Source organism: Mobula birostris, chromosome 22 (genome assembly GCF_030028105.1).
Source record: "Mobula birostris isolate sMobBir1 chromosome 22, sMobBir1.hap1, whole genome shotgun sequence".
Taxonomy (NCBI): domain Eukaryota; kingdom Metazoa; phylum Chordata; class Chondrichthyes; order Myliobatiformes; family Myliobatidae; genus Mobula; species Mobula birostris.
In genome coordinates this window covers 7493079-7519842 of record NC_092391.1, presented here as the reverse complement: position 1 = coordinate 7519842, position 26764 = coordinate 7493079, and the positions used below count along the sequence as shown (strand labels likewise).

Sequence of the window (26764 nt, the reverse complement as noted above, 5' to 3'; positions counted from 1 at the left end):
TCTTGCAAAAATGCCATCCCCTTCTCGCAATTCCTCCGTCTCCGCCGCATCTGCTCTCAGGATGAGGCTTTTCATTCTAGGACGAGGGAGATGTCCTCCTTTTTTAAAGAAAGGGGCTTCCCTTCCTCCACTATCAACTCTGCTCTCAAACGCATCTCCCCCATTTCATGTACATCTGCTCTCACTCCATCCTCCCACCACCCCACTAGGAATAGGGTTCCCCTGGTCCTCACCTACCACCCCACCAGCCTCCGGGTCCAACATATTATTCTCCGTAACTTCCGCCACCTCCAACGGGATCCCACCACTAAGCACATCTTTCCCTCCCTCCCCCCCCCCCGCTTTCCGCAGGGATCGCTCCCTACGCGACTCCCTTGTCCATTCGTCCCCCCCATCCCTCCCCACTGATCTCCCTCCTGGCACTTATTCTTGTAAGCGGAACAGGTGCTACACATGCCCTTACACTTCCTCCCTTACCACCATTCAGGGCCCCAAACAGTCCTTCCAGGTGAGGCGACACTTCACCTGTGAGTCGGCTGGAGTGATATACTGCGTCCGGTGTTCCCGATGTGGCCTTCTATATATTGGCGAGACCCAACGCAGACTGGGAGATCGCTTTGCTGAACACCTACGCTCTGTCCGCCAGAGAAAGCAGGATCTCCCAGTGGCCACACAGTTTAATTCCACATCCCATTCCCATTCTGACATGTCTATCCACGGCCTCCTCTATTGTAAAGATGAAGCCACACTCAGGTTGGAGGAACAACATCTTATATTCCATCTGGGTAGCCTCCAACCTGATGGCATGAACATTGACTTCTCTAACTTCCGCTAATGCCCCACCTCCCCCTCTTACCCCATCTGTTATTTATTTTTATACACACATTCTCTCACTCTCCTTTTTCTCCCTCTGTTCCTCTGACTATACCCCTTGCCCATCCTCTGGGTTCTCCCCCCCCCCCGTCTTTCTCTGGACCTCCTGTCCCATGATCCTCTCGTATCCCCTTTGCCAATCACCTGTCCAGCTCTTGGCTCCATCCCTCCCCCTCCTGTCTTCTCCTATCATTTTGGATCTCCCCCTCCCCCTCCCACTTTCAAATCTCTTACTAACTCTTCCTTAGTTAGTCCTGATGAAGGGTCTCGGCCTGAAACGTCGACTGTACCTCTTCCTAGAGATGCTGCCTGGCCTGCTGCGTTCAACAGAAGGGGTTAACCAGGATTCCGTGAAACGAAGGACACACGTGGTCCTAATGTCCCTCTGATTCAGCACTCTGGCTCTGAGATCATCAATTTTATTCACCAGAGACTGCATGTTCACCAGCAAGATAGTCGGTATAGCGAGTTTAAAACCCCATCTCCTTAAAAGCATTTGTAATCCTCATCTACGCCCTCGCTTCCTCCGAGGTGTCCTCCGTGGGCACTTCCAACCACAAACGGTGTTGTTTCCGTCGTTTTTAAGCAGCGATAGTTCATTTAAACGCACTAAGACATCTTTGACTGTACTGACCTTGGAAGCAGTTGTGCTTTTTAGCTGCAACAGGCTGAAACAGGAATATTTAATCATATCCATTGGGAGTACTGTTGCTACTCGAGTTGTGCCTAGGCGCCCTGGAAATCTCCCCTCATTCTCTTATCCTCTAGGAAATAAAGTTCTATTGATTTATTAGCCTTTAGTCAAATGTTAGGATGTCATGTGAAAATTTTAAAACATCTTGGAGTTTATAGCTCATCAAAATACTGATTTGGTTATCTTATTGTACTTGTACAAATATTGCTTGATGATTTTAGTTTTCGCACTTTGAAGATGTTCGTATAATTACTGTATTCTAATTCTCTTTTTCATATGCCAAACTGTTAAATTATTCTTAGCTTTTAACAGATCTATCCAATTCTCCTTTCTGAGATGATAGGCATAATTACTTTGTGCCTGATGAATGTTCATACAAAGGAGATGTAGATGCAGTTGCAGCTGTACACTTGATATTTGTATTGGAGTTGGTGCTGGGCATTTAAAATAATTTTTATCTTAAGTAGTATGTGCTTAAATAATATCAACTTGGAGCCATTATAACCTTAAAGATGTGCATAATTTTATTCTTTTGAGTAATGAAAAACCTACCAAAGTTCATAAAAATAGTTCTACCTAATGCTTCACGTATCTAGGAAAGGGTTCTTCCCCTCGTATGTGAATACTCCATTAGGATTAAAACTTTGAAGGATGAAGAAATATGTTGACTCTCTGAAAAGAAATAGAGTCTATCCAAACACAAGGAAATCTGCAGATGCTGGAAATTCAAGCAACACATACAAAATGCTGGTGGAACACAGCAGGCCAGGCAGCATCTATAGGAAGAAGTACAGTTGACGTTTCGGGCCGAGATCCTTCGTCAGGATTAACTGAAAGAAGAGATAGTAAGCGATTTGAAAGTGGGAGGGGGAAGGGGAGAAATGTTGACTGTACTTCCTATAGGTGCTGCCTGGCCTGCTGCGTTCCACCAGCATTTTGTGAGCATTCATCCAATGTTTTTTAAATATAAAAACAAAGTACTGGATATATTTGGCAAGTCATACAACATCTGTGGATAGAGAAATAGCATTTGCAGTTGAATGAAGGGGGAAAGATAAAACTTATCAGTGGGAAGATTATGATCTTTCAAGATTCAGAAAGGGATCTTCCTCCCTCTTTCATTAAAACTGATCTAAGATGCTGACGATTTTTAACACTTTCATTCCATATTGCTATTACAAATTTTGATAAGTTAGGATATTTAAATCACTAAAATATTCTTCTATTTCTATCAATTGAGAATTGCTTTCTGACTCAAATTGTCAAATTTACTTTGTTTTGTAAAAACATGCATTTTCCACAATAGAACAACTGATGGTGACAAATAGGACATGGTCCAATCATTAGTCATAGTCATACTTTATTGATCCCGGGGGAAATTGGGTTTCGTTACAGTTGCACCATAAATAATAAATAGTAATAAAACCATAAATGGTTAAATAGTAATGTAAATTATGCCAGTAAATTATGAAATAAGTCCAGGACCAGCCTATTGGCTCAGGGTGTCTGACCCTCCAAGGGAGGAGTTGTAAAGTTTGATGGCTACAGGCAGGAATGACTTCCTATGACGCTCTGTGTTGCATCTCGGTGGAATGAGTCTCTGGCTGAATGTACTCCTGTGCCCACCCAGTACATTATGTAGTGGATGGGAGACATTGTCCAAGATGGCATGCAACTTAGACAGCATCCTCTTTTCAGACACCACCGTAAGAGAGTCCAGTTCCGTCCCCACAACATCACTGGCCTTACGAATGAGTTTGTTGATTCTGTTGGTGTCTGCTACCCTCAGCCTGCTGCCCCAGCACACAACAGCAAACATGATAGCACTGGCCACCACAGACTCGTAGAACATCCTCAGCATCGTCCGGCAGATGTTAAAGGACCTCACTCTCCTCAGGAGATGGAGATGACTCTGACTCTTGTAGACAGCCTCAGTGTTCTTTGACCAGTCCAGGTTATTGTCAATTCATATCCCCAGGTATTTGTAATCCTCCACCATGTCCACACTGACCCCACTAATGTCCACATTAATATGTTGATTGTTTACTATTTGGTGTCGTTATTAGCTCTTTCTGTTTGTAGGCCAGTAAGAAATGAAGTTTTTAGATTGCTGGTGATGATCATGACCCTTGTTGGTCTGAAATTTCTGGAACAATCACTAATTAAACCAAATCTCAGACCACACACATTATAATCTGAATAAGAGGTCATGGCTAAGACATTATAATCTTCAAAACAGGTGGCTTATACACAGCTTATGGCAGTAGCAAAAGAAGGATTAGCTATAATGTGTACAGTTTCCAACTTTCTATCTTATTCTCTGTTTCAATGGCATGTTTTGCAAAAAGTCATAGTCATAAAGCAGGACAACCCTTGGCCCATATCCATCAATCTTCAGCCCCACTCCCTCATGTACCTAACCAAGTGCTTCTTAAATACCATTGTACCTGCCTCAATCATTTCTTCCATCACTTTGTTCCATATATTCTCCCCCTTCTGGTCCCTTTTTAAATCTTTGCCCCTCTCACCCTAAACCCAAGTCTCCCAGTTTTGAGGTTGCCTGCCCTGGGGGAAAGATTATTACTTTCTGCCTTATCTATGCCTCTCATAATTTTAAACATTTCTATAAGCTCACCCATCATTCTCCTGTGTTCCAAGGAATAAAGACCTAGCCCGGCCAATCTCTCCTAATAACTGTCTTGAGCAGCAGGAGATGGGTGGGATTTTTAATAAATACTTCCCTATGTTTACCGAAGAGAAAATCATGGTTGCCTAAGAGATTAGGGAGCCACATTGAGATGTTTTGGAGTTGTTCATATCAACAGGGAGAAGGTATTTGTAGCTTTATAGTGCTTGGCTGGAAAATGGCTAATGTTCCGTTGTTTAAAAAGCGTAGCAAGGACGTCTCAAATTCACGTTCATATTTATCATCTGTATGTTGAAACATACAGTAAAATGTTGTTGATGTGTTGGGAGCAGTCTGCAAGCGTTACCACATATTCTGGCACCAACGTAGCATGCCCACCATGCCTGGCAGAACAGAGCAAAATAGAACGTGCCAAGTAACAAAGCAGCAGCAAAACAAGTCCAGTTCTATATTCCCACTGACCTATGTACTCCGCCCACATACACAGTCCTCTTACCCTAAGATAGGCTGTCTTTGGCCTCCAGCGCTTTTGTGGATTTGCAGACATTAGGCCCTCAACTTCTCCAGCAGATTCCCGGACTTGGGGCTCCAGCCAATCGAACCTTGACTTCCAGACTTCCAATTGACCTTCGGGCTTCAAGCTGGACTTCCAGGTGACCTTCGGTATTGACCTAGGTTTAGTTGCTGACAACAAATGAGGACCCTTCTAAATGGGGAGAAGATTCGAAAATCAGAGGTGCAAAGGGACTTAGGAGTCCCCCTGCAGAATTCCCTGATAGTTAACTTGCAGGTTGAGTCAGTGGCAAGGAAGGCAAATGCAATGTTAGCATTCATTTTGTGAAGACTAGAATATAAAATCAAGGATGTAATGCTAAGGCTTTATAAGGCAGTTGTCAGGCTGCACTTGGAGTATTGTGAGCAGTTTTGGGCACCTTATCTAAGGAAGGATCTGCTGGCATGGAGAGGGTCCAGAGGAGTTTCACAAGAATGATTCTGGGAATAGAAGTGTTAGTGTTAGATGGCTCTGGGCCTATACTCACTGGAGTTTAGAAGAATCATGCAGGATCTGCTTGAATCCTACTGAATATTAGAAGGCTTAGATGGAGTAGGTGTGCAGAGGATGTTTCCTACAGTGGTAGGAGAGAGGACAGAGCTTCAAAATAGATGAACATCCATTTAGAACAGAGATGAGGAAGAATTTCTGTAGCGAGAAGATGGTGAATCTGTGGAAATATTTGTTTGTTTATTGAGATACAATGTGGAACAGGCCCTCCCCGCCACGCTGTCCAGCAATCCCTTGATTTAATTGGAGCCTAATCATGGGATAATTTACAGTGCCCATTAACCTCACCAATCGATACATCTTTGGACTGTGGGAGAAAACTGGAACACTCAGAGGAAACTCGCGCGGTAATGGGGAGAATGTACAAACTCCTTGCAGGAAGCGGCAGGAATTCATTGCCACAGACGGCTGTGGAGACAGAGTCATTGGGTATATTTAAAGTAGAGGTTGATAGATTGTAGATTAGTCAAGGCGCTTAAGGTTATGGGCAGAACGCAAGAGACTGGGGTTGACACGAGAAAATCTGCAGGTGCTGGAAATTCAAGCAACACACACAAAATGCTGGTGGAACGCAGCAGGCCAGGCAGCATTGTGATGGATAATAAATCAACTATGATGGAATACTAGAACAGAATCAATGGGCTGAGTGGCCTAATTCAGCTCCTATATCTGATGGATGATGACTCAAACGCTGATCTAGTTAATTCATATATCCGGGGGTGGGATCACTGATCCTTGTGCCTCATGTCCGCACAGAAGTCTGATCCCGGTGGGGGGTGTTAGTGGGCACCTGTCCCCATCCTGGCTGGTATGTGGGCCTGATATCCAACAACTCTTGCAGGATTTGACAAGGTGGACGCAAGGACAATTTACATCTTGGCTGAGGGGTCTATAGGAGAATGAAGGGTGATATTATTTATTTAGAAGTACAGCACAGAGCAGGCACTCCCTGATTTAACCCTAGCATAATCACTAGACAAATAACCTATTAATTGGCACATCTTTGGACTGTGGAAGGAAACGAGCACTCAGAGAAAACCCATGTATTCCATGGGGAGGATGTACAGACTTCTTACAGATGACATGGGAATTGAACTCCGACGCCCCAAGCTGTAATAGCATTATGCTAACTGATGCGCTACCATAGCACACTACTTAATGAAAGATTTCTGTTTTACATTTTTGGATATTCAAAGGTTCAAAGGTACAATTTAATGTCAGAGAAATGTATGCAGTATACATCCTGAAATGCTTTTTCTTTGCAACCATCCATGGAAACAGAACAGTGCCCCAAAGAATGAACGACAGTCAAATGCTGGAACCCCAAAATCCCCCTCCCCCCAACTCCCCCCCTCGCATGTGTAAACGGCAGCAAGAAACAATCCCCCCTCCCCCCACTGGTAAAAAAAAAGCATCGGCACCCGCCACCGAGCACTCAAGCGTGAGCAAAGCAACAATAAAGACACAGACGCAGTACTCCAAAGACGACATTGTTCACCCAGCATTCGACATACCACAGGTTCTCTCTCTCCCTAATAAGGGAGAAAGAGGTGTCTTTGTTTTCACAGCAAGCAGGAAGACATAACAAACAACTCGCTGGTTTACGATATTAAAAGTCTGCCACGTCGCTTTTTTTTCAAGCTCTGTGCCCAAAGATCACGATCACGAGTCTCTGGGCACACAGCCACAGATATTCTGACTCCCTCGATGACACACGGGTGTCCTGTTGTGACACCGACTCAATCCGCCGTCTCCAGAGCCCCAAGATCTTAGGCTTCCAAGGCTGAGCCCTTGGCGTGGTCTTCAAAAGAACCCTGAAAGGGAAAAATAAAGATATTAAAGATGGAAATAGAGCAGTTTCGGAAGATGCAAGGAAATGAGTCGCTGTTTAGTGCCATCATCACTCTGCTACGCCTTCTTTACACCCCTAGATCTTTCCAAAGGTCCATTCTTGACTCTTCCTAACTCCTCCAAGTGCCTCTTCTCCATGACAGTCAATATGCTGAAGAAATCCAGAGCTGCTTTTGTCCAAATTGTCATGCTTTCAACTGTCATACTTCCTAATATTATAAAATAGATAAGTGAATAGAGCTTGCAGTTAAGTCTTAGAGAAAAAGAACATTGTTTTCTTTTTCTCCCTTTACCCCTACCCAAACTAATCTGCAACTTCACTTCCCACTGCTTCCACCTTCCTTTCTATTAGTTCAGGTTGATTCATGCTCCAAAATCCTTTTTAATCCAGAGGTAAATCTGAAATTTCACTTTCTGTTCATTACTGATGTAAATTGCATCCAACTTTTCAAAATTGTTCTTTTCAATTAACAAACCCCTTACTCTTTGGTACCTGGTTTATGGTTTCATTCCCTGCTGGATTGAATTAGTGTCAGCTTCCATTTCTTCCCTCAATTTCTCCCTGCATGAACGTTTTCAAGCCCCTCCATAGTTCTGCATTTCCTGTTTGCAAACTACTCCAACATTATGCTGTGATGTGCATCATTCTGTTTATCTGACTTTGTCTACCTCATTCTCTGATGCTTCCAGAAGCAAAATAGTGGATCTGAAATAAGTTTATAATGATCTGGAGCATTATTTTGCCTTCTAAAATACAGTTTTACTGTTGTACTCCGGGCAAGGAAAGAACTAGTTGCAGAATGGAAACCGAAAAATAAAATTTAGATGTTGGAAAAACTGGAAAAAAAACCCAGAATGCTGGAAGCACTCAGGTCTGGCAGTAGCTGTGGAAAGAGAAACAATTTACATTGCATGTTGGAGATCCTCATTCAGAACAAGTACTTGTTCCTTTGAAGAACACCTTCAAACCTTCATTCCCTGAGTGCTCCACACTAGAGTAAGGCATTAATTTTTGCCAGTTTTCAGTGTACGTGTATTATCAGTAGCATTTTTGTCTTTTCGGTAGGGCTTTTATTACTCAAATTACAAATCATTTTAAGAAATTTATTCCCAAAAGTAATCCATTGTGACATTCCAGAGGCCCACTCTGTTTGGACATTCCGGAAGCCCAATTAGCAGCAGAAGCAGGGCAAAGCGAACACAGAAGAGACAAACTGGGCAGCCATTGTTGGGAGTTGGGTAGCGGTGAGAGTAGAAGTGTCAGGCTTTGGCTCAAGATGCTTTGGCTTAGAAGAGACGTTGGCTCTGGGTAAGTTTCAATTAAGCTTCCCTTTGTCTTTCTCTTCCATGTAGTAAATGGCCATTGTGTGTTCTTCATGCTGGATGTTGGAGTCCTGGAAAACCTAGAGACTCCTAGGGAACTACTTAATGCATGAAGTGTATTGAGCTGCAGCTCCATGAAGACCATGTTAGGAATCTGGAGCAGCAGTTAGATGGCCTTTGGCTTATATGGGAGAGTGAGAGTTACAGGGAGTAGTCATACCTAAATTGCAGGAGGCAAGTAGCTGTGTGACTTTCAGGAGAAATGGAAATGTTAATAGACAGTTAGCATAGAGCACCCCATGACCATTCCCCTCAAAAATAAGTATACAGTTTTGGATACTTCTGTGGGGGATGACCTCTCAGGGGAATGCCACGGAGACAGGTTACTGGCACTGAGCATGGGTCTGTGGTGCAGAAGGTAAAGAGGGAGAAGAAGGGAGCGGTAGTGATAGGGGACTCAATAGTGAGGGGAACAGACAGGAGATTCTGCGAACATGAACGGGACACCTGGATGGTCTGTTGCCTCCCAGGTGCCAGGGTAAGGACACCTCGGATTGTGTCCACAGCATTTTAGGGGAGGGGGGAAGCAGCCAGATGTCTTGGTGCATATTGGTACCAATGACATAGGAAGGAAAAGAAATGAGGTGCTGAAGAGAGAATGTAGAGAGCCAGGCAGAAAGCTGAGAAGCAGGACCTCCAGGATAGTAATTTCTGGATTGCGACCTGTGCCATGTGCTAGTGAGGGTAGAAACAGGCTGCTTTGGCGTGGCTGAGAAGCTGGTGCAGGGGGGGCAGAGCTTCAGGTTCTTGGATCATTGGTGTCTCTTCTTGGGGGAGGGGGAGGCATAAAGTACAAAAAGGACGGGTTGCACCTGAACCTGAGGGAAACTAATATTCTTGCGGGCAGTTTTTGTTAGAGCTGTTGGGGAGGGTTTAAACTAATTTGACAGGGGTGGGAACCAGAATAAAGGGACTCAGGATAGGGCAGATGGTAAAAAAGCAAATATAGCGTGCATTCAGACTGTCAGGAAGGGAAGGCATTGATAGGAGAAAATTGCAGTGAACAACTAGGGATGCAAAATAAAAAGGGTAGCAAAAACAGCACTCAGTCTTCTATCACTGCATGGGGTATAACAAGTAAGGTGGATGATCTTGTTGCACTGTTACAGATTGTCAGGTATGATGTTGTGGCAATCACTGAATCATTGCTGTAAGGATGGTTGTAGTTGGATGCTGAATATCCAAGGTTGCAGTTGTATCAGAGGGATAGGAAGGTAGGCAGAGAAGGTGGCATGGCTCTGCTGGTAAAGAATGGCATCAAATCAGTGGAAAGAAATGACATAGGATCAGAAGATATTGAATCCTTGGGGGTTGAGTTAAGAAGATACAAGGGTAAAAGGACACTGGTGGCAGTTATATACAGGCCCCCTAATAGTAGCTGGGATGTGGACCACAGATTACAACAGGAAATAGAAAAGGCATGTCAAAAGGGCAATGTTATGATAGTCATGGGAGATTTTAAGGTGCAGGTTGATTGGGAAAATCAGGAGGTTGGTAATAGATCTCTAGAGATTGAGTTTGTTGAATGCCTACAAGATTTTTTTTAGAGCAGTTTGTTGTTGAGCCTACTAGGGGATCAATTATACTGGATTGGGTGTAATGCAATGAAACAGAGGCGATTAGGGAGTTTAAGTTTAAAGAACCCCTGAGCCAGTGATCACAAGATTGAGTTCAACTTGAAATTTGATAGGAGAAAGTAAAGTCTGACGTAGCAGTATTTCAGTGGAGTAAAGGAAATTACAGTGGTATGAGAGAGGAATTGGCCCAAGTAAACTGGTAGGAGCTGCTGCCAGGGATGACAGCAGGGCAACAATGACTTGAGTTTCTGGGAAAATGAGGAAAGTGCAGGACAGATGTATTCCAAAAATGAAGAAATACTCAAATGGTAAAATGTGTAACTGTGGCTGACAAAGGAAGTCAAAGCTAATGTAAAAGCAAAAGACAGGGCATACGACAAAGCAAAAATTAGCCGGATGATAGAGGATTGGAAAGCTTTTGAAAACTTACAGATAGCAACTAAAAGAATCACTAAAGGGAAATGATGAAATAGGAAAGCAGGCTATCAAATAATATCAAAGTGGATAGTAAAAGCTTTTTCAAGTATGTTTTTAAAAAAAAGAGATGAGAGTGGATACAGGACTGCTGGAAAATGAGGCCGGAGAAATAATAACAGGGGACAAGGAGATGGCAGATGAACTAAATGAGTATTTTACATCAATCTTCACTGTGGAAGACACTAGCAGTGTGCCAGATGTTGTAGTGTATGAAGAAAGAGAAGTGAGTGTAGTTACTATTACAAGGGAGAACTTGGGGTACATAAGTCACCCAGACCAGATGAACTGTACCCTAGGGTTCTGAAAGAGGTAGCGTTAGAGATTGTGGCACCATTAGAAATGATCTTTCGAAACTCCACTCTTTTTTGTTGTTTATCAATGTTTAGATGATGGAATAGATGGCTTTGTTGCCAAGTTTGCAAATGATATGAAGATTGGTGGTGGGGTAGGTAGTGTTGAGGAAACAGAAGTCCTTAGACAGATTAGGAGAATGGGCAAGAAAGTGGGAAATGAAATACAATGTAGGCAAATACATGGTCATACACTTTGGTTGTAGAAATAACTGCAGACTATTTTCTAAACAGGAAGAAAATCCAAAAATCTGAGATGCAACGGGACTTGGGAATCCTTGTGCAGAACATCCTAAATGTTAACTTGCACGTTGAGTCGGTGGTGAGGAAGGCAAATGCAATGTTAACATTCATTTCAAGAGGTCTTGAATACAAGAGCAGAGATGTGATGCTGAGGCTTTAAGGCACTGGTGAGGGTCCAGAGAAGGTTCACAAGGATGATTCCAGGAATGAAAGGGTTATCATACGGGAAACGTTTGATGGCTCTGGGTCTGTAGTTGCTGGAATTTAGAAGGATGGCGGGGGCGGAGGGGGATCTAATTGAAACTTCTTGAATTTTGAAAGGCCAAGACAGAGTAGATGTCAAAAGGATGTTTCGCATCATGGAGGAGTCTTGGACAAGAGGACACAGCCTCAGTATAGAACGACGTCCATTTAAAACAGAGATGCGGAGGAATTTCTATAGACAGAGGGTGAAGAATTTGTGGAATTTGTTACCACAGGCAGCTGTGGAAACCAGGTTGTTGTGTGTATTTAAGACAGAGATTGATAGGTTCTTGATTGGATATGGCATCAAAGATTATAGGGAGGGGTAAAAAGAGTCAGCCAGGATTGAATGGTGGAGCAGACTCAATGGACCAAATGGCTTAATTCTGCTCCTATGTCTTATGGACTAATGTTTTAACCTGAGCCATTATGTGGATTCCTCATTTTCATGTCAAAAGTGAAGATACACAAACTCCTCCTGCCTTTTCTCCCATGGTCCACTCTCCTCTCCTATCATATTGTTTTCTCTCCAGCCCTTTAGCTTTTCCATCTATCACCTCCCTGCTTCTTATTTCATCTCATCACCCCCACCCACCAGCTTGTACTCCTTCCCCCACCCCCACCTTTTTATTCTGACATCTTCCCCCTTCCTTTCTAGCCCTGATGAAACATCAACTGTTTATTCATTTCCATAGATGCTGCCTGACCTGCTGAGTTCCTCCAGCATTTTGTGTGTGTTGTTATGGATTTCCAGCATCTGCAGATTCTCGTGTTTTATCTACTTTACACTGACTAATCTGTTCATCAGTGAATTTCAAGTACTTGTGTAGAAAGTCATACTGCCTTGCTTAACATCTACTGTAGCAAGTTGTGATTTTAGTATTCACAAGACCTGCTCACAAATGCATTATTCCTTGGAAGCGTTTTCTCCAGGCAGAGATTGAAATAAAAAGTGGACCCCCCCCCCATTATAATCTGGTCTATCATTGTGCACAATGTTCTGAAAAACATCAGCTAGCACTATGTTGGTTTTAGTTCTGTTTATGTTATGATATACTTGTGATTCTAGTGCTGCTCTGTGAATAGAAGTGTGAATCACAGAATGTTCTTCTCCCAATGTTCTAGTGTTGTGAAACTTTCAAGCAATCGATATTCACTTACAAGTTAATCATTCCTTAATAATAGAATTGCAGAACAGTACCTTTAATTCCTTAATAACTTTAAAAGCAGTTAATTTAATACTGCTATTTATGATTTTTATGGGCTCCAATATGAAATACAGTAAAGTTATTTGGCAATGATAGTACTGTTTATTTTATGTTTAGTGTCACACTGACCCTAATCTGATGTCTAGTGTTGCTACAGCCAGATTTTGTTGCAAATTATTCAGAGTTTGACAAATTGAAAGGTTAGATAAGAGGTGATTATTAATCTATTCATGGGTAATAACTTTCACAATTTTGTTTAATCATATTTAAAGTTTATAATTGGCAGTTGTAAATAATTTGTAAATTAACTCCTGTATTAAAAATACATGCTCAACTTCACATCAGTTATGTTCTGAAAGGCTTTAATAATCTATTTTTATAAAAAGGATGCCATGGTCATTAATGCTTGGTATTTTTATTTGCTTCTTATGAACTTTTAAATTTATATTTCATCTGTGCTGTGTTAGGTGCTGCTAGTGTTATCAGTATCTCCACATGAAGAAAAGAGAAAAGTACAATTTGCCTGATAATTACTACTTATTAACTGGTACTGGCTAGTATGCATGTGCAGGTACTTCATAATGATGCAATCAGCCATAAATGTGACACTTCCCCAGTTGACTAGCCTGTCGAGTTCACCATTACTATCATGAATGTTAAGAGTAACAACTCAGTTAAGTCCATACAGGTGATTAGGAAAATTAAGATGGTGTTGTTCTCAAGAGGAGGAATCCCTAGAATGCCTACAAGATGCGTTTTAGAGCAGCTCATGGTTGAGCCCACTTGGGGATCAGCACGGACTAGAAGGGCCGAGATGGCCCATTTCCATGCTGTAATTGTTATATGGTTAAGTCTCTGGAGTTGCCCCAGTGTCTATAGGTCCTTGCAGCAATCTTGACTCAAGAGTTTTTCAACTCTGATGCTATGTGGCACCGCAGACTACTTTGCCTCAGTAAGTCTACGTGAGATCTACATGGAAAATAAAATTAACAGTACATACAAGTCAGTCATTGTATTCAGTGCATTATTAACCAAAGTCCCATTTTACTTCTTCTTCTTTTACAGATATTGGGGGACTGACCAATGTATCTCAGTTGGAGCAGTTGAACAAGCGTTACTGGTATGTGTGCCAGGATTACACTGAGTTTAAATACCCACACCAGACCAATCGCTTTCCTGAACTCATGATGTGCCTGCCAGAAATACGCTACATTGCAGGTAAATTAAAATGTGGTAATATAGCAGAAATCAGCTACATTTAGTTTATTATTACAATCACAGGACATTTGCCCATCGTGCAGTGAAGCTCTGACTGTTGCATCTTCAACAAAAAATATCATGAAGTGAAAATTTAATTTCTGTTGATGCTGATTGTCCTTTGAACCGTCATTATTAGGAAAGAGTGGCAAGAGAGCCTATGTTTATAAAATAAAAAAAAAATTATTGATTACAGTAGATTCAAAAGGAAATGGTACACTTGTCCAGGGTACTTTTCTCACAATGATTCTAGTTTTATTTCAATGGCTTCTTCCACAAGGTGGTTCCAGAAGCTATTGGAGTGGCACTATAGTTTTGTACCATCAAAGTTAATCCTATGGTCATTGAGAATTCAGTGTTCTGCTACTGCCGATTTCTCTGGGTAACCCAAATGGATACACCTCCTATGCAACACACATCAAAGTTGCTGGTGAACGCAGCAGGCCAGGCAGCATCTCTAGGAAGAGGTACAGTCGACGTTTCAGGCTGAGGCCCTTTGTCAGGACTAACTAAGGAAGAGCTAGTAAGAGATTTGAAAGTGGGAGGGGGAGGGGGAGGGGGAGATCCAAAATGATAGGAGAAGACAGGAGAGGGAGGGATGGAGCCAAGAGCTGGACAGGTGATTGGCAAAAGGGATATGAGAGGATCATGGGACAGGAGGCCCAGGGAGAAAGACAAGGGGGAGGAACCCAGAGGATGGGCAAGGGGTATAGTCAGAGGGACAGAGGGAGAAAAAGGAGAGTGAGAGAAAGAATGTGTGTATAAAAATAAATAACGGATGGGGTACGAGGGGGAGGTGGGGCATTAGCGGAAGTTAGAGAAGTCGATGTTCATACCATCAGGTTGGAGGCTACCCAGACGGAATATAAGGTGTTGTTCCTCCAACCTGAATGTGGCTTCATCTTTACAGTAGAGGAGGCCGTGGATAGACATGTCAGAATGGGAATGGGATGTGGAATTAAAATGTGTGGCCACTGGGAGATTCTGCTTTCTCTGGCGGACAGAGCGTAGGTGTTCAGCAAAATGATCTCCCAGTCTGCGTCGGGTCTCGCCAATATATAGAAGGCCACATTGGGAACACCGGACGCAGTATATCACCCCAGCCGACTCACAGGTGAAGTGTCGCCTCACCTGGAAGGTCTGTCTGGGGCCCTGAATGGTGGTAAGGGAGGAAGTGTAAGGGCATGTGTAGCACTTGTTCCGCTTACAAGGATAAGTGCCAGGAGGGAGATCAGTAGGGAGGGATCGGGGGGACGAATGGATAAGGGAGCCACGTAGGGAGTGATCCCTGCAGAAAGCGGGGGGGGGTAGGGAAAGATGTGCTTAGTGGTGGGATCCTGTTGGAGGTGGCAGAAGTTACGGAGAATAATATGTTGGACCCGGAGGCTGGTGGGGTGGTAGGTGAGGACCAGGGGAACCCTATTCCTAGTGGGGTGGTGGGAGGATGGAGTGAGAGCAGATGTGCGTGAAATGGGGGAGATGCGTCTGAGAGCAGAGTTGATGGTGGAGGAAGGGAAGCCCCTTTCTTTAAAAAAGGAGGACATCTCCCTCATCCTGAGAGCAGATGCGGCGGAGACGGAGGACACCTCCTATGCATCTTGATGCGGGTTTCCGCTGTGTGCCCCATCTAGCCAATGTATGCTGCTCCGCATTCACAGAGAATCCTGTAAACACCAGCCATCCTGAGTCTCGGGTCATTTTTGACCCGCATAAGCTGAAGTTTGAGTTTCCTTATAGGTTCGTGGATGGTATTAATCTGGTATTTCTTCAGGATCCTGGTGATCCTTCCAGAAATCGTGGAAATATAAGGAAGACAGGTGGTAGCAACGGGTTCTTCCTTGTTGTTAAGTTTCCTGGTTTTTCCATTTGGCCTTTTTAAGGGCCTTATTGATTTTCTTCACCTTATGGCCATTCTGTAGGAATGTCATGTGTGATCATCTTATTTCCTCATGGACACTCTCTGGGTCTGAAATAGTTTTTTCATGGTTAATCAAAGTAGAAACAACCACTCTATGTTGGCTGGCTTAATGGTGACTGTTATCGTTGAGGTGTAAGTCTCTGTGAGTGGGTTTCCTATAGATGCCATGCCCGAGGCTACCGTTCATGCACCCCTAGACATATTCTTTAATTGTTTGTATGTTGAACTTCAAGGCAAATGGCATGGAACAGTTTAAAGCAAGGAGCCAAGCTATGGTGATGATTCAAAGTATTTGTCCATGTTCAACTCTGTCTTACAGGTAAACTAGTCAATATTCCTTTGGAACAGCTGCCTCTGCTTTTCAAAGCAGTCCTGCACTCATGTAAAACCAACACAAATAAAGAATGAGCCGTCAGCCTGTGGCCCTCGAATTTTCCATGCCTTACTGCCTCAGGTGAAGAAGGAATACAGACGGGGAATAAAGTTGACCAAGGTTCGGAGAACAGGGAAAATCCTCAGATTGAGAGTGAAGCCTTGTGACTCTGAAAACAGCTAAATTTTACTTTATCTATTTATTTCACGACAGAGTTGAATGTATGATCTTCAACACAGTGCACATGCTTCTGTACAATGCAGTTAATGCATTTCCTTGCAGTTTACGGTATGTAGGGTCTTATTGTTACAGTATTACCATTTTAGGTCTAGTTGAATTTTTTTATATTTTTGGGGGAGGGGGCTGAGCAAAGTTTTGTTTTATTAAGACTACCTCAATAATGAGATGACCATTTGTGTCTCTCTCCATTTCATATGCCTTAAGGCTGTCACTAAAGTGGTCCATTCTGGCAAGCTGCTGCCTTGTTACAACAAATCGGTACTAACTGCAATCAGATCGATTGCAAACTCTTTATTTCCAGACTTTGCAAGAGGTGTTATTTAAAATGTTTATATTTGTTGTGTGGACATCATTTTTGTACACAAATTCAGTGGGGATCCTACAGAAGGATGGTGCAATAAAGTGCATCCAGGTGCTGTAACCAGGCTATTTACAGTGGTTTTTTACTGATGAGTGAGGCAGTTACAATTGGCATCTAATGGGAAAATGCAATTATTTTTCTCTCATGAAGCTAATACTTTATCAATATTACATTTGGTACTGATGCAGATGCGTAAGAAACTGTGCCATCTTGAAATATTTACTGTCAACCAAAAAGCCCTGCTAAGCTATACAGGAATACTGATAATATGTTATTAACATGGTTTCTCAGAACAGACAGGTTGCCATGGTCAAGGATCAATAGTCAGTATGTGTAAAAACCAAAGATTTCATGAACAGGAAATGGTAAATACGTTTCAAAATTATTATGCATTGTATGTCTAAAATGTCAAGCAGTTATAAATTATTTTAAATCCTTGCCTAGGGATAACATTAGAAGGAGCTAAAATCTGAGTTTTAAAGTTATATTCTTATTGGACTTTTGTAAACTTGAAGTACAAGGCAGCATTGCTTCCCAAGGCACATGTACCTATATATCTTCCCTGTCAACACCATTTGGAGTTGTCATTGGGGAAAAGCTGTTTGGCAAGTCATATTATCACTTACAAAACATTATCGTGATCCTGTTATCTATTTTTAGACTTGTGGGTGAGGGAATAGAGTTGTCCTAGAATTCTTGCACAATTATGAAATTCAGAACTATACAGATCTTCTTTCAGATAATCAAAATCTGCAATACTTTATACACCACTATTTGTACATGCTGAAGATTCAATATGTCACTGACATTTAGTAACATGGCTCCATCGTCTCCCTGTATCCAAATCCATTCATTTACCCTTTAAATAAAATACCCTGTTGACATATTTGTAGAGCCCAAATATTAGTCAAATCAACGGCAATGCCCTGTAAAGAACCTCTTTTTGCAATTTCACCTTCTAAGTGTACTCATGGTTTGGCTGAAGAATTCTCTCAATTTATATAATTATTTCCTTTGATCTCAAAGTTGCCAAGAACATCAGAAACTTTTTAAAAACAAAAAAAAATCTTAGTGTTTTTGAGATGCATTTACTTGCAGTAAGTAGGGATTTTAGCAGTTATTCGTGAATGCAGTTAATTTTTTAAAGTAATCAATTTCCCTTCAAGATTCTGCTGGTTTTATTCCAACTGTACAAGCATACACTATTACACACTCCTAATGTGAAATAGATTTACATGTTATGTTTTACCTCAGATGTTCACAGGGAAGATTTGTAGGTGCCTGTTTTACCTCAATATTTTTTGCATTTTTTTTCTCCACTAGTTAACCAAGAAGACCTTTTTATGCGAGGTATTCTTTCAGCTCCCTGTCCTAATTTGTGATCACATTAAATTCAATCATTCCTGCAGCCAGACTCCAGATATGCTCAGTTTAAGGCAAGAGATTCATGCCATTTTTCAAAATAATGGACTCCTTTCTGATGAAAAATATTTAAAATTGCATAAGCTATTGATTTTTTTGCAAAATGCTTCTCACCTGTGTAATCACTCTGTTTAAAAAACAATGGTCAAAGCCATTTGGAATTGGCATGGAAATGACTATCAAAATGCTCCAGGAATAGCTATAATATTTGTAGCTTAATATGCTTGAAAATTGACATACCTGAACTCTCCAATGCAGGCGTCTTCATCATATTCGTCCACAAGTCTTGAATGGCTTGTTTTAAAACAGGGTAAAGTGAATGTGTTGTGTTGCATACAAAAATTACTCAGGTATTATGATGAAAGTAGATGAACTAGTTTTAGAAGTAGAAATTTTGAACCACAAGTATCTTTCCCTTTAAATTGCAATTGAGGGCAATGGTTGAAAGGCTGGATACTTTACAGGGAATTGAGAGTTTAAATCTTGCTTTAATACATGGGTGAGCATGGATGACATGAGACCTGTTTGCAAAAACAAATGCAGCTGAATCTTGATGCAGTTCCCCAACAATGTGTGCAACATTTGCCAAGTAAAGACTCAGAATTGTTTATTGCATTGCAATTCCCACCAAAAAATACAGTACTTGAATGATAATTAGTAAAATACTGATATGGTTTGAAGTTACACATCTTCCATAATTGGAGATAGGGATAATAAATGGGAGACATTAATTGAGATAATTGGTTACAATTCTGAATCACGTAATTTGTAATGGTACTGTAACTGTCTCTTGTTGGTGTGTTATACTTTCCCAAATACAAAAAATTTGACAGAAGCAAAAATTTAATTTATTTACCTGATCTCATAGCCATTTCTGGTTAATATCAAATAACTTTATCATTGTTTGCCACTTTATCATTATTGGAATTACTTGGTAAATGTGTAATACATACATTTGAAAGCAGCCAGTAAGTGTGAAATAACTGAAATGAAACCAAAGTCCAGTATGTGAAACTAAAAGCATTTTGTATCACTGTGAAAATGCTTCAGAATGTAAACATAGAGGCAGCACAGTTAGTTTCATCAATTCCTTCAAACATGATTTTCCAGACCTTCAAAGCAAAATCCCTCTTTAAACTTGAAATTTATTTCTACCTTTTGTTTTAATTACCTTTTACGAGTTTTTTTTGTGAATGTGGCTGAAAGTAAACCACAAATATTAATTATTTACTTTTTTAATTGAGTTAAATTTTCAAGTTAGATGTTTGTGAAAATGTATCTCTTTCTCAGGATGATAAGCGGCAATCAGTCCTGCTGTGTAGCCAAAAGCAGGAGCGGGGAGGTTGGGGGGGTGGGAGGGTAAGTTGGTGTATAGTGAAACTATAGAAACAAGTAGTGTTTATAGAAGATGTTTAATCCTAAGTGACAAATAATTAATACAGTAGCATAATCCTGGCTTTTCCAAGGGTCATCACTGCCTTGCACGCATTGCAGTTTGTAGCTCAGGGATCTATATTTAAATAAATGACCACTGGAAAAAACAACTTTATGCTGAAAGCTACTTTCATGGACAAATTTAGGGGTACCAAGTCATATACAAGTGCTTAAAAAATAGTTTGACTCAAAGTTAGTTACTGTGAGTAAATTGAATATTACTACTCCTTCGTTCTCATGTGGTTCCTGTGTAAATAGCCAACCCTGGCTGCTGATAGTGGATGCATATGATTCTTCTGGTTCATGCATTTATTTCGTCCTTCCATAAAAAAATACTTTGCATTATTGTCATCATTATTCATTACAAATTGATATTGCCCTCAAGGTAGTATAAAGTGACTAATAAATACTTCGATAATAGATTTACTTTGAACCCCATTTGCATTGCTTTTAAAGTCCTTTGTTCAAAATATGAACTTACATTGGCAAGACTTTAAAATTCTGTTTGCTTTCAAAACTGTATTTAAAATATATAATTACTACATATTTGGGTATACTTAGTTAATGGCATCACTCATGAAAAAAATACTGTTGTATTTGACGCAGTTATCAAAAATTAAGTGGATTCCTTTAGGAGTTATTGTTATAGAACCATAAGTAGACCTTTTGTTTACCTGCCTATTCCCAGATGCCCATGAAAAGGTGGTGGTGAGATACCACTTTGATCTGCTGCAATCTTTTTTTTTTGCTACATTATAACAGTGTAGCACAGGTCATGATGACAAACTAATTAATCTCATCTACCTGTTCATGTGTCTGTCTAAATGTCTGTTAGATATTGCTTTATCTGCTTCTTCCATCTTTTCCAGGCAGCAAACACATTTGGTTAGTTCAAGTTTATTGTCATCAGACAGTACATATATACAGCCAAATGATACAATGTTCCTCCGGACCACAGTGCACCCACAAACATATATCGCACACAGCACAAACCAAGATATACTATTAATAAAATATAATTCAAAAAACATGTGGTAAAGTGTTATGGTATTCTGTAAGATGGTAACAACTAGGTTGTGTTAATCTCATTTAGTTCATGAGGAACCTACAATATTCTAGTATGTTACTCAAGAGCAGGAGCTCTGTCCCTGTCCTTGGATTCCTGCACATTGTCCACTGCTGATCCATATATCGTGTGTACCAACAATGTTTATTTTCAAAGCATTTAAAAATGAAGGGTTGTTTATTATTATAGTTCAAACAATTCTTTGACACAGTTCAAATTTCTTAAATGCTAAAAGATTGATCTGCCCACATTGTATTTAGGCTTTTTTTCAAAATTGTTTCTCATATTAGCCAACTGATAAATAACGAACACAATAAGTATTATAAAATAATTTAGCATGAAAAGAATTAAAAATAATTACACTATTTAGCAAAACATTTTTTGTACCTAAAGCAAGTCACAACATATAGCAACAAATTGAAGGAAAAAAATGATCGAATGCTACAGAACTGTTTTAGTGTTTATAAATAATGTGAACACTATCATGGAGAATGTCTTGATATCCCAAATATGTCCATGAGAAAAGTGCAGTATCTCTAGAAAGCGCCAGTCAGTGGCAGAAGGAACCAGATTATCTAATTATCAGTTTCATATTGCCTTTTGTGAGTTGTGTTTTCTTGAATTGTGGAATGTGTCTTGTAATAGTTGATGCATAATTTACACAAATGACACTGTGGAAAAACTACCTCATGTGACATCCTGTTGTTTTATGTCATAAAGGGATAATGTGAAATGTTAAATTTTTTTGCTGTTTACATAACTATGAAGGTGTAAATTTTAACACTCTAGTGCTTGAATGCATCACCATTTTCTTTACAGCCATTAAGCTACATTTTAACCTGCAGAATCACAGTGAAACCCAAGTCAGATTGTTTGTGCTCTGGCTAAAGTAGATTTGGTTAATGAACTCTGCAAGTGTAGACTGTAATTGGTGAAAGTATACTGAATGTATCTTCACTCACTGCTGTATACCTGATGGTCTCAGCCTGTAATAAAACTCCACCTTACAGCGCAGAATGAGAAGTTGAAATGATTTACATTGCAAGTTACAGACATTAATTGCTAAGCAGTAGCTCTCAATTCATTTTTGAATATATAATCTTTAATTTGGTTGATCGTAATTTGTAATTCTGAGAAACAAAGCAAAAATGTAATGGTAGTAGCCACTAATCATTCTGTAACCCTTTCTACACACAAATCAGGAAAGTCAAGTCTTTGTCAGACAATCCTCTGCCAAGTGTTCAGATCTGTTGAGAAAATGCTACTTGTTAAGTACTGCTCCCCAAACCAATGCATGGGTATCTTTTTTGCACTTGTTGCAATGAAATGTAGTTTGCCATCTGTTTTAATGACAGATTAATTAGTACATGAGATTTTAGTTAATCGAAATTGAACCAGTTTGTGTAGTCTTTTGTTTGGAGATGCATTCAGAAATAATTATTTACCAAATGATTTTTTGGACTAAATGAGTGAAACCCATTGGATTATGTGAACTTGTTAAAACTGGATTTATAGACATTATTGAACAGTTGATAATTTCCTTGGAAATTGCATAAATTTGTGAACAACAAGGGAATAGTTCCAGAATTTTGTCTGTAAATCTGCCACACTTCAGTTGAGGAAAGGCCCAACATCACCTGCCACATTTCTGCTCTGAGATGACTCATCTCCCACAAACACACACCACAGATATCTGCTTACCACCCACTGCTCGATAACTTACCCTGCCATCCCCTCCATGTATAATCGAAGCAGAAGAATACCTGCAGATGCTGGGAATCTGAAACAAAAACAAAATGCTTGAAACACAGAACAGCCAGCATCTGTGGGGTGAAACAATCAAAGTCAATGACCTGGCAGTTCAGAATGCTTCATTTATGTTTCTCTTCCATTGTGTTGTTATCAGCCTCAGGGAGTGGCACAGTGGTGACCAACTATTCCTGGAGTAAAATTGCTAATTGTGCATTAGCTTGTTTATAATTGACATACTTCCACTACTAAACACAATTACTGTAAATCATAAAATATTTGGACAGTGTATGTTCTGCAGCATCTTCTAAGTTCACATTTTTCCAACAATGTGAATAAAGCAACTTCCTCATTATAATAAAATTATCACATTATACAGCCAAGGCTACAGCGCAAGAGCAGGATAATAGCTCATTTTACATCTTCCATAGTGTGCATTTAAAGATAGGGTCTAGAAGGGCATGTCAGAAAAATATTCATAGAATCTTCCAGTACGGAAGGGGGACATTTAGTTCAGGTCTACTTCCTTGCCTTGCTACATAGTTTCACCCACAGCTATTTCTCTGAAAATTACTGTTGAACCTTCCACCAAGTAAAACTGAGTATATTATTGAACTTTCATTTTTAAAAAAAACAAGCCTTATAATTACAAGATGATAATTATCAGATATCAAATCAAGTTTAATTATCATTCAAAGCATACATAGATAAACGAGACAGCGTTCCTCTGGAGCCAAGGTGAAAAACATTGAGATATATATTGTTCTTCGCTCCTTTTTAAATTCCTAGTAATAAAGTAATAATACATCTTTATATTTAAACATCTGTCACAGTTATCAGTCTTAAATTTAGATAATACATGTGCATTTCATAAGCATAATGAAAATATGGTTTCAAATGATACCCATCAAACCACAGAATTTACAGTAGAAACTTGCATCTGGTGTGATTTGGTTTCCATGTAATATCTTTGAGTGATTATTGTAGACCAGTGTTTCTGGTTCATTGTACCAGTTAATGTAGCCCTGTTAGTGAATATGCAGTAGAAATGCCAGCTGGTTTACCAATGTAAATGCATTGTTACTGGCTGGATCAAAAAATTAAGCACAAGGCAGGTAAAATAAAATAACTTTGCATATTGGAAGAAATGTTATTATTTCAAAGTTCACTGGGCAGAGGATTCTGTTTTCAAATTACTTGCTTTAACAAAAATATGTTCAGATTATCATTTTGAGACCGTTCACTTCAAGGAGTGCTGCTACTTTACACTTGCAACAGTACAGCCAATGAGCCTTCATTTCTTTGTCAGATATAGTTACGGGTAAACTGAAGCTGATTGGCCCTTCAAAAAACATCTGTTGAAATAATTGCAACATTGATTGCAAGTTCAAAAAAATTTTAGCTTTTCCCAAAATCCCTTGAATAAATCAGGGAAGCATGATGTCACTTCAGCTTAACATTTGATAATTAATATTTACGTCTCTTTCAACTGTGGAAAGATGTCTGATTATTTACATCATAGCATAGGGCGATGGGATCAAAATTCAGAGCCATATATTGTTAAAAATGAAGTGTGCATCATAATGTTTTTTTTTCATGTATTAGAAATGTAAAATGTAATAAAGGTTTCTTTCTGGATTTCTGTTTGCTCCACTCTGTAACTTAACTACCTTCTGAGAATTATGTGACCAATAAGTGTTAAAAAGCATGTTTAGTATGTTAGAAATTTGAAAAATAAATGTGAATCAATTTACCAAAGTCTTTGATCTATTTTGTGTTATTATTTAGAATTTCAATGTCACATAATCTTACCAGGAACTATGGCATTTGTGTACCACCTTGACATATCAAAATACTGTCACTGTAAACACGACACAACCAAAAGCTGGTCCAGATTTGGTATCTGGAAAACTAGCTTTGACAACTCCATCAATCAGCACAATGGCTAGATTTCTACCACTTTCCCAAAGTTTCATATTACATATAACATAGAAATCTACAGCACATTGCAGGCCCTTTGGCCCACAATGTTGTGCTGACCATGTAACCTGTTCTAGAAACTGCCTAGAATTTCCCTACCACATAGCCCTCTATTTTTCTAAGCTCCATGAACCTATCTAAGAGTCTCTTAAAAGACTCTATTGTATCCACTTCTACCACTGTCATGGCAGTGGGTTCCACACACCCACCACTCTGTGTAAAAGAACTTGCCTCTGACATCCCCCTTGTACCTACTTCCAAGCAGCTTAAAACTATGCCCCCTCATGTTAGTTATTTCAGCCCTGGGAAAAAGCCTCTGGCTATCCACATGATCAATGCCTTTCACCATCTTATGCACCTCTATCAGGTCACCTGCTCATGTTCCATTTCTCCAAGGAGAAACAGCCAAGTTCACTCAACCTATTCTCATAATGCATGCTCTCCAATCCAGGCAACATGCTTGTAAATCTCCTCTGCACTCTCTCTATAGTACACCCATCCTTCATGTAATGAGGTGACCAGAACTGAACACAGTTCTCCAAATGGGGTCTAACTAAGATCTTGTATAGCTTTAACATTACATCACGGCTCTTGAACTCAATCCCACCCGGTTGATAAAGGCCATCACACCATAAGCCTTCTTAAAACACTGTCAACCTGCAGAGCAGCTTTGAATGTCCTATGGGCACGGACTGCAAGATCTCACTGATCCTCCACACTGCCAAGAATCTTACCATTAATATTATATTCTGTCTTCAAATTTGACCTACCAAAATGAACCACTTCACACTGAGCTGGGTTGAACTCTTATCTGTCACTTCTCAGCCCAGTTCTGCATCCTATCAATGTCCCACTGTAATGTCTGACAGCCCTCCAGACTATCCACAACACCCCCAAATTTTGTGTCAGCAAACTTACTAACCCATCCTTCTTCCTTTTCCAAGTCATTTATAAAAATCCCAGAACAGATCCCTGTGGAACACCACTGGTCACTATCCTCCATGCAGAATATGAACCATCTACAACCACCTTCTGTGGGCCAGCCAATTCTGGATCCATAAAGCAAGGTCTCCTTGGATCCCATACCTCCTTACTTTCTGAATGAGCCTGGCATGGGGAACCTTATCAAATGCCTTATTGAAATCCACATACATCCACTGCTCTACCTTCATCAATGTGTTTTGCTACATCCTCAAAGAATTCAATCAGGCTCGCAAGCACGACCTGCCCTTGACAAAGCCATGCTGACTATCCCTAATCAGATTATGTCTTTCCAAATATTCATAAATCCTGCCTCTCAGGACCTTTAACAACTTGCCCACCACTGAAGTAAGACTCACTGGTCTAATAATTTGCTGAGTTTTATCTACTTCCTTTCTTGAACAAGGCAACATTTGCAACCTTTTAGTCTCCTGGTACTTCTCCCATCCCTATTGATAATGCAAAGATCATTGCCAGAGGCTCAGCAATCTCCTCCCTCACTTCCCACAGTAGCCTGGGGTATATCTCACCCTGACCGGGTGACTTATCTAACTTAATACCTTTCAAAAGCTCCAGGACATCCTCTTTCTTAATGTCTATACATTCAAGTGTTTCAGTCCGCTGTAAGTCATCCTCACAATTGGCATGGTCCTTTTCACTAGTGAATACTGAAGCAAAGTACTCATCAACTACTTCCGCTACCTCCTCTGACCCCATGCAGGTGTTTCCTGATTGGTTCTATTCTCACATGACTTACCCTCTTGCTCATCACATACTTGTAGAATGCCTTGGGGTTTTCTTTAATCCTGCTCGCTAAGGCCCCTTCTTGCCTTCCTAATCTCATTCTTGAGCTCTTTCCTGGCACCCTCGTAATCTTCTCAAGCTCTAACAGTACCTAGTTTTTGAACCTTTTGTAAGCTTTTCTTTTTAACTATATTTTCTACATCCTTTTTACACCATAGTTCTTCTATCCTACCATCATTTCCCTGCCTCAATGGAGCATAACTATGCAGAACACCATGCAAATATTCCCTGAACATTTGCCACATTTCCCTGAGAACATCTGCTCCCAATTTATGTTCCCACCTAATAGCATCATATTTCCCCCTACCCCCAATTAAATATTTTCCCTAATTGTCTGCACCTATCCCTTTCCAGCACTATGGTAAAGGAGATAGAATTCTGATCACTAACTCCAAAATGCTCTCCCACTGACAGACCTGACACCTGACCAAGTTCATTTCCCAATACCAGATCAAGTACAGCCTCTCCTCTCGTTGGCTTTTCTCCATAATGCGTCAGGAAATCTTCCTGAACACACCTGACAAACTTCACCCCATCAAAACCCTTTGCTCTAAAGAGATGCCAGTCAAT

At 40.4% G+C, this 26764-nt stretch overlaps 1 protein-coding gene across 2 annotated transcripts in view; it reads left to right on the top strand.

The window, feature by feature from the left end:
- The window catches only part of LOC140186079 (nuclear receptor subfamily 6 group A member 1), a 316148-nt gene extending 291986 nt beyond the window's left edge, over positions 1–24162 (top strand). For both annotated transcript variants that reach the window (XM_072239944.1, XM_072239945.1), the window contains 2 exons: positions 13675–13827; positions 16104–24162. In XM_072239944.1, the coding sequence (XP_072096045.1) occupies positions 13675–13827; positions 16104–16192 (242 nt within the window). In that variant the 3' untranslated portion in view covers positions 16193–24162. The remainder of the gene's footprint in view (positions 1–13674; positions 13828–16103) is intronic.
- Positions 24163–26764: the final 2602 nt, after the last annotated feature.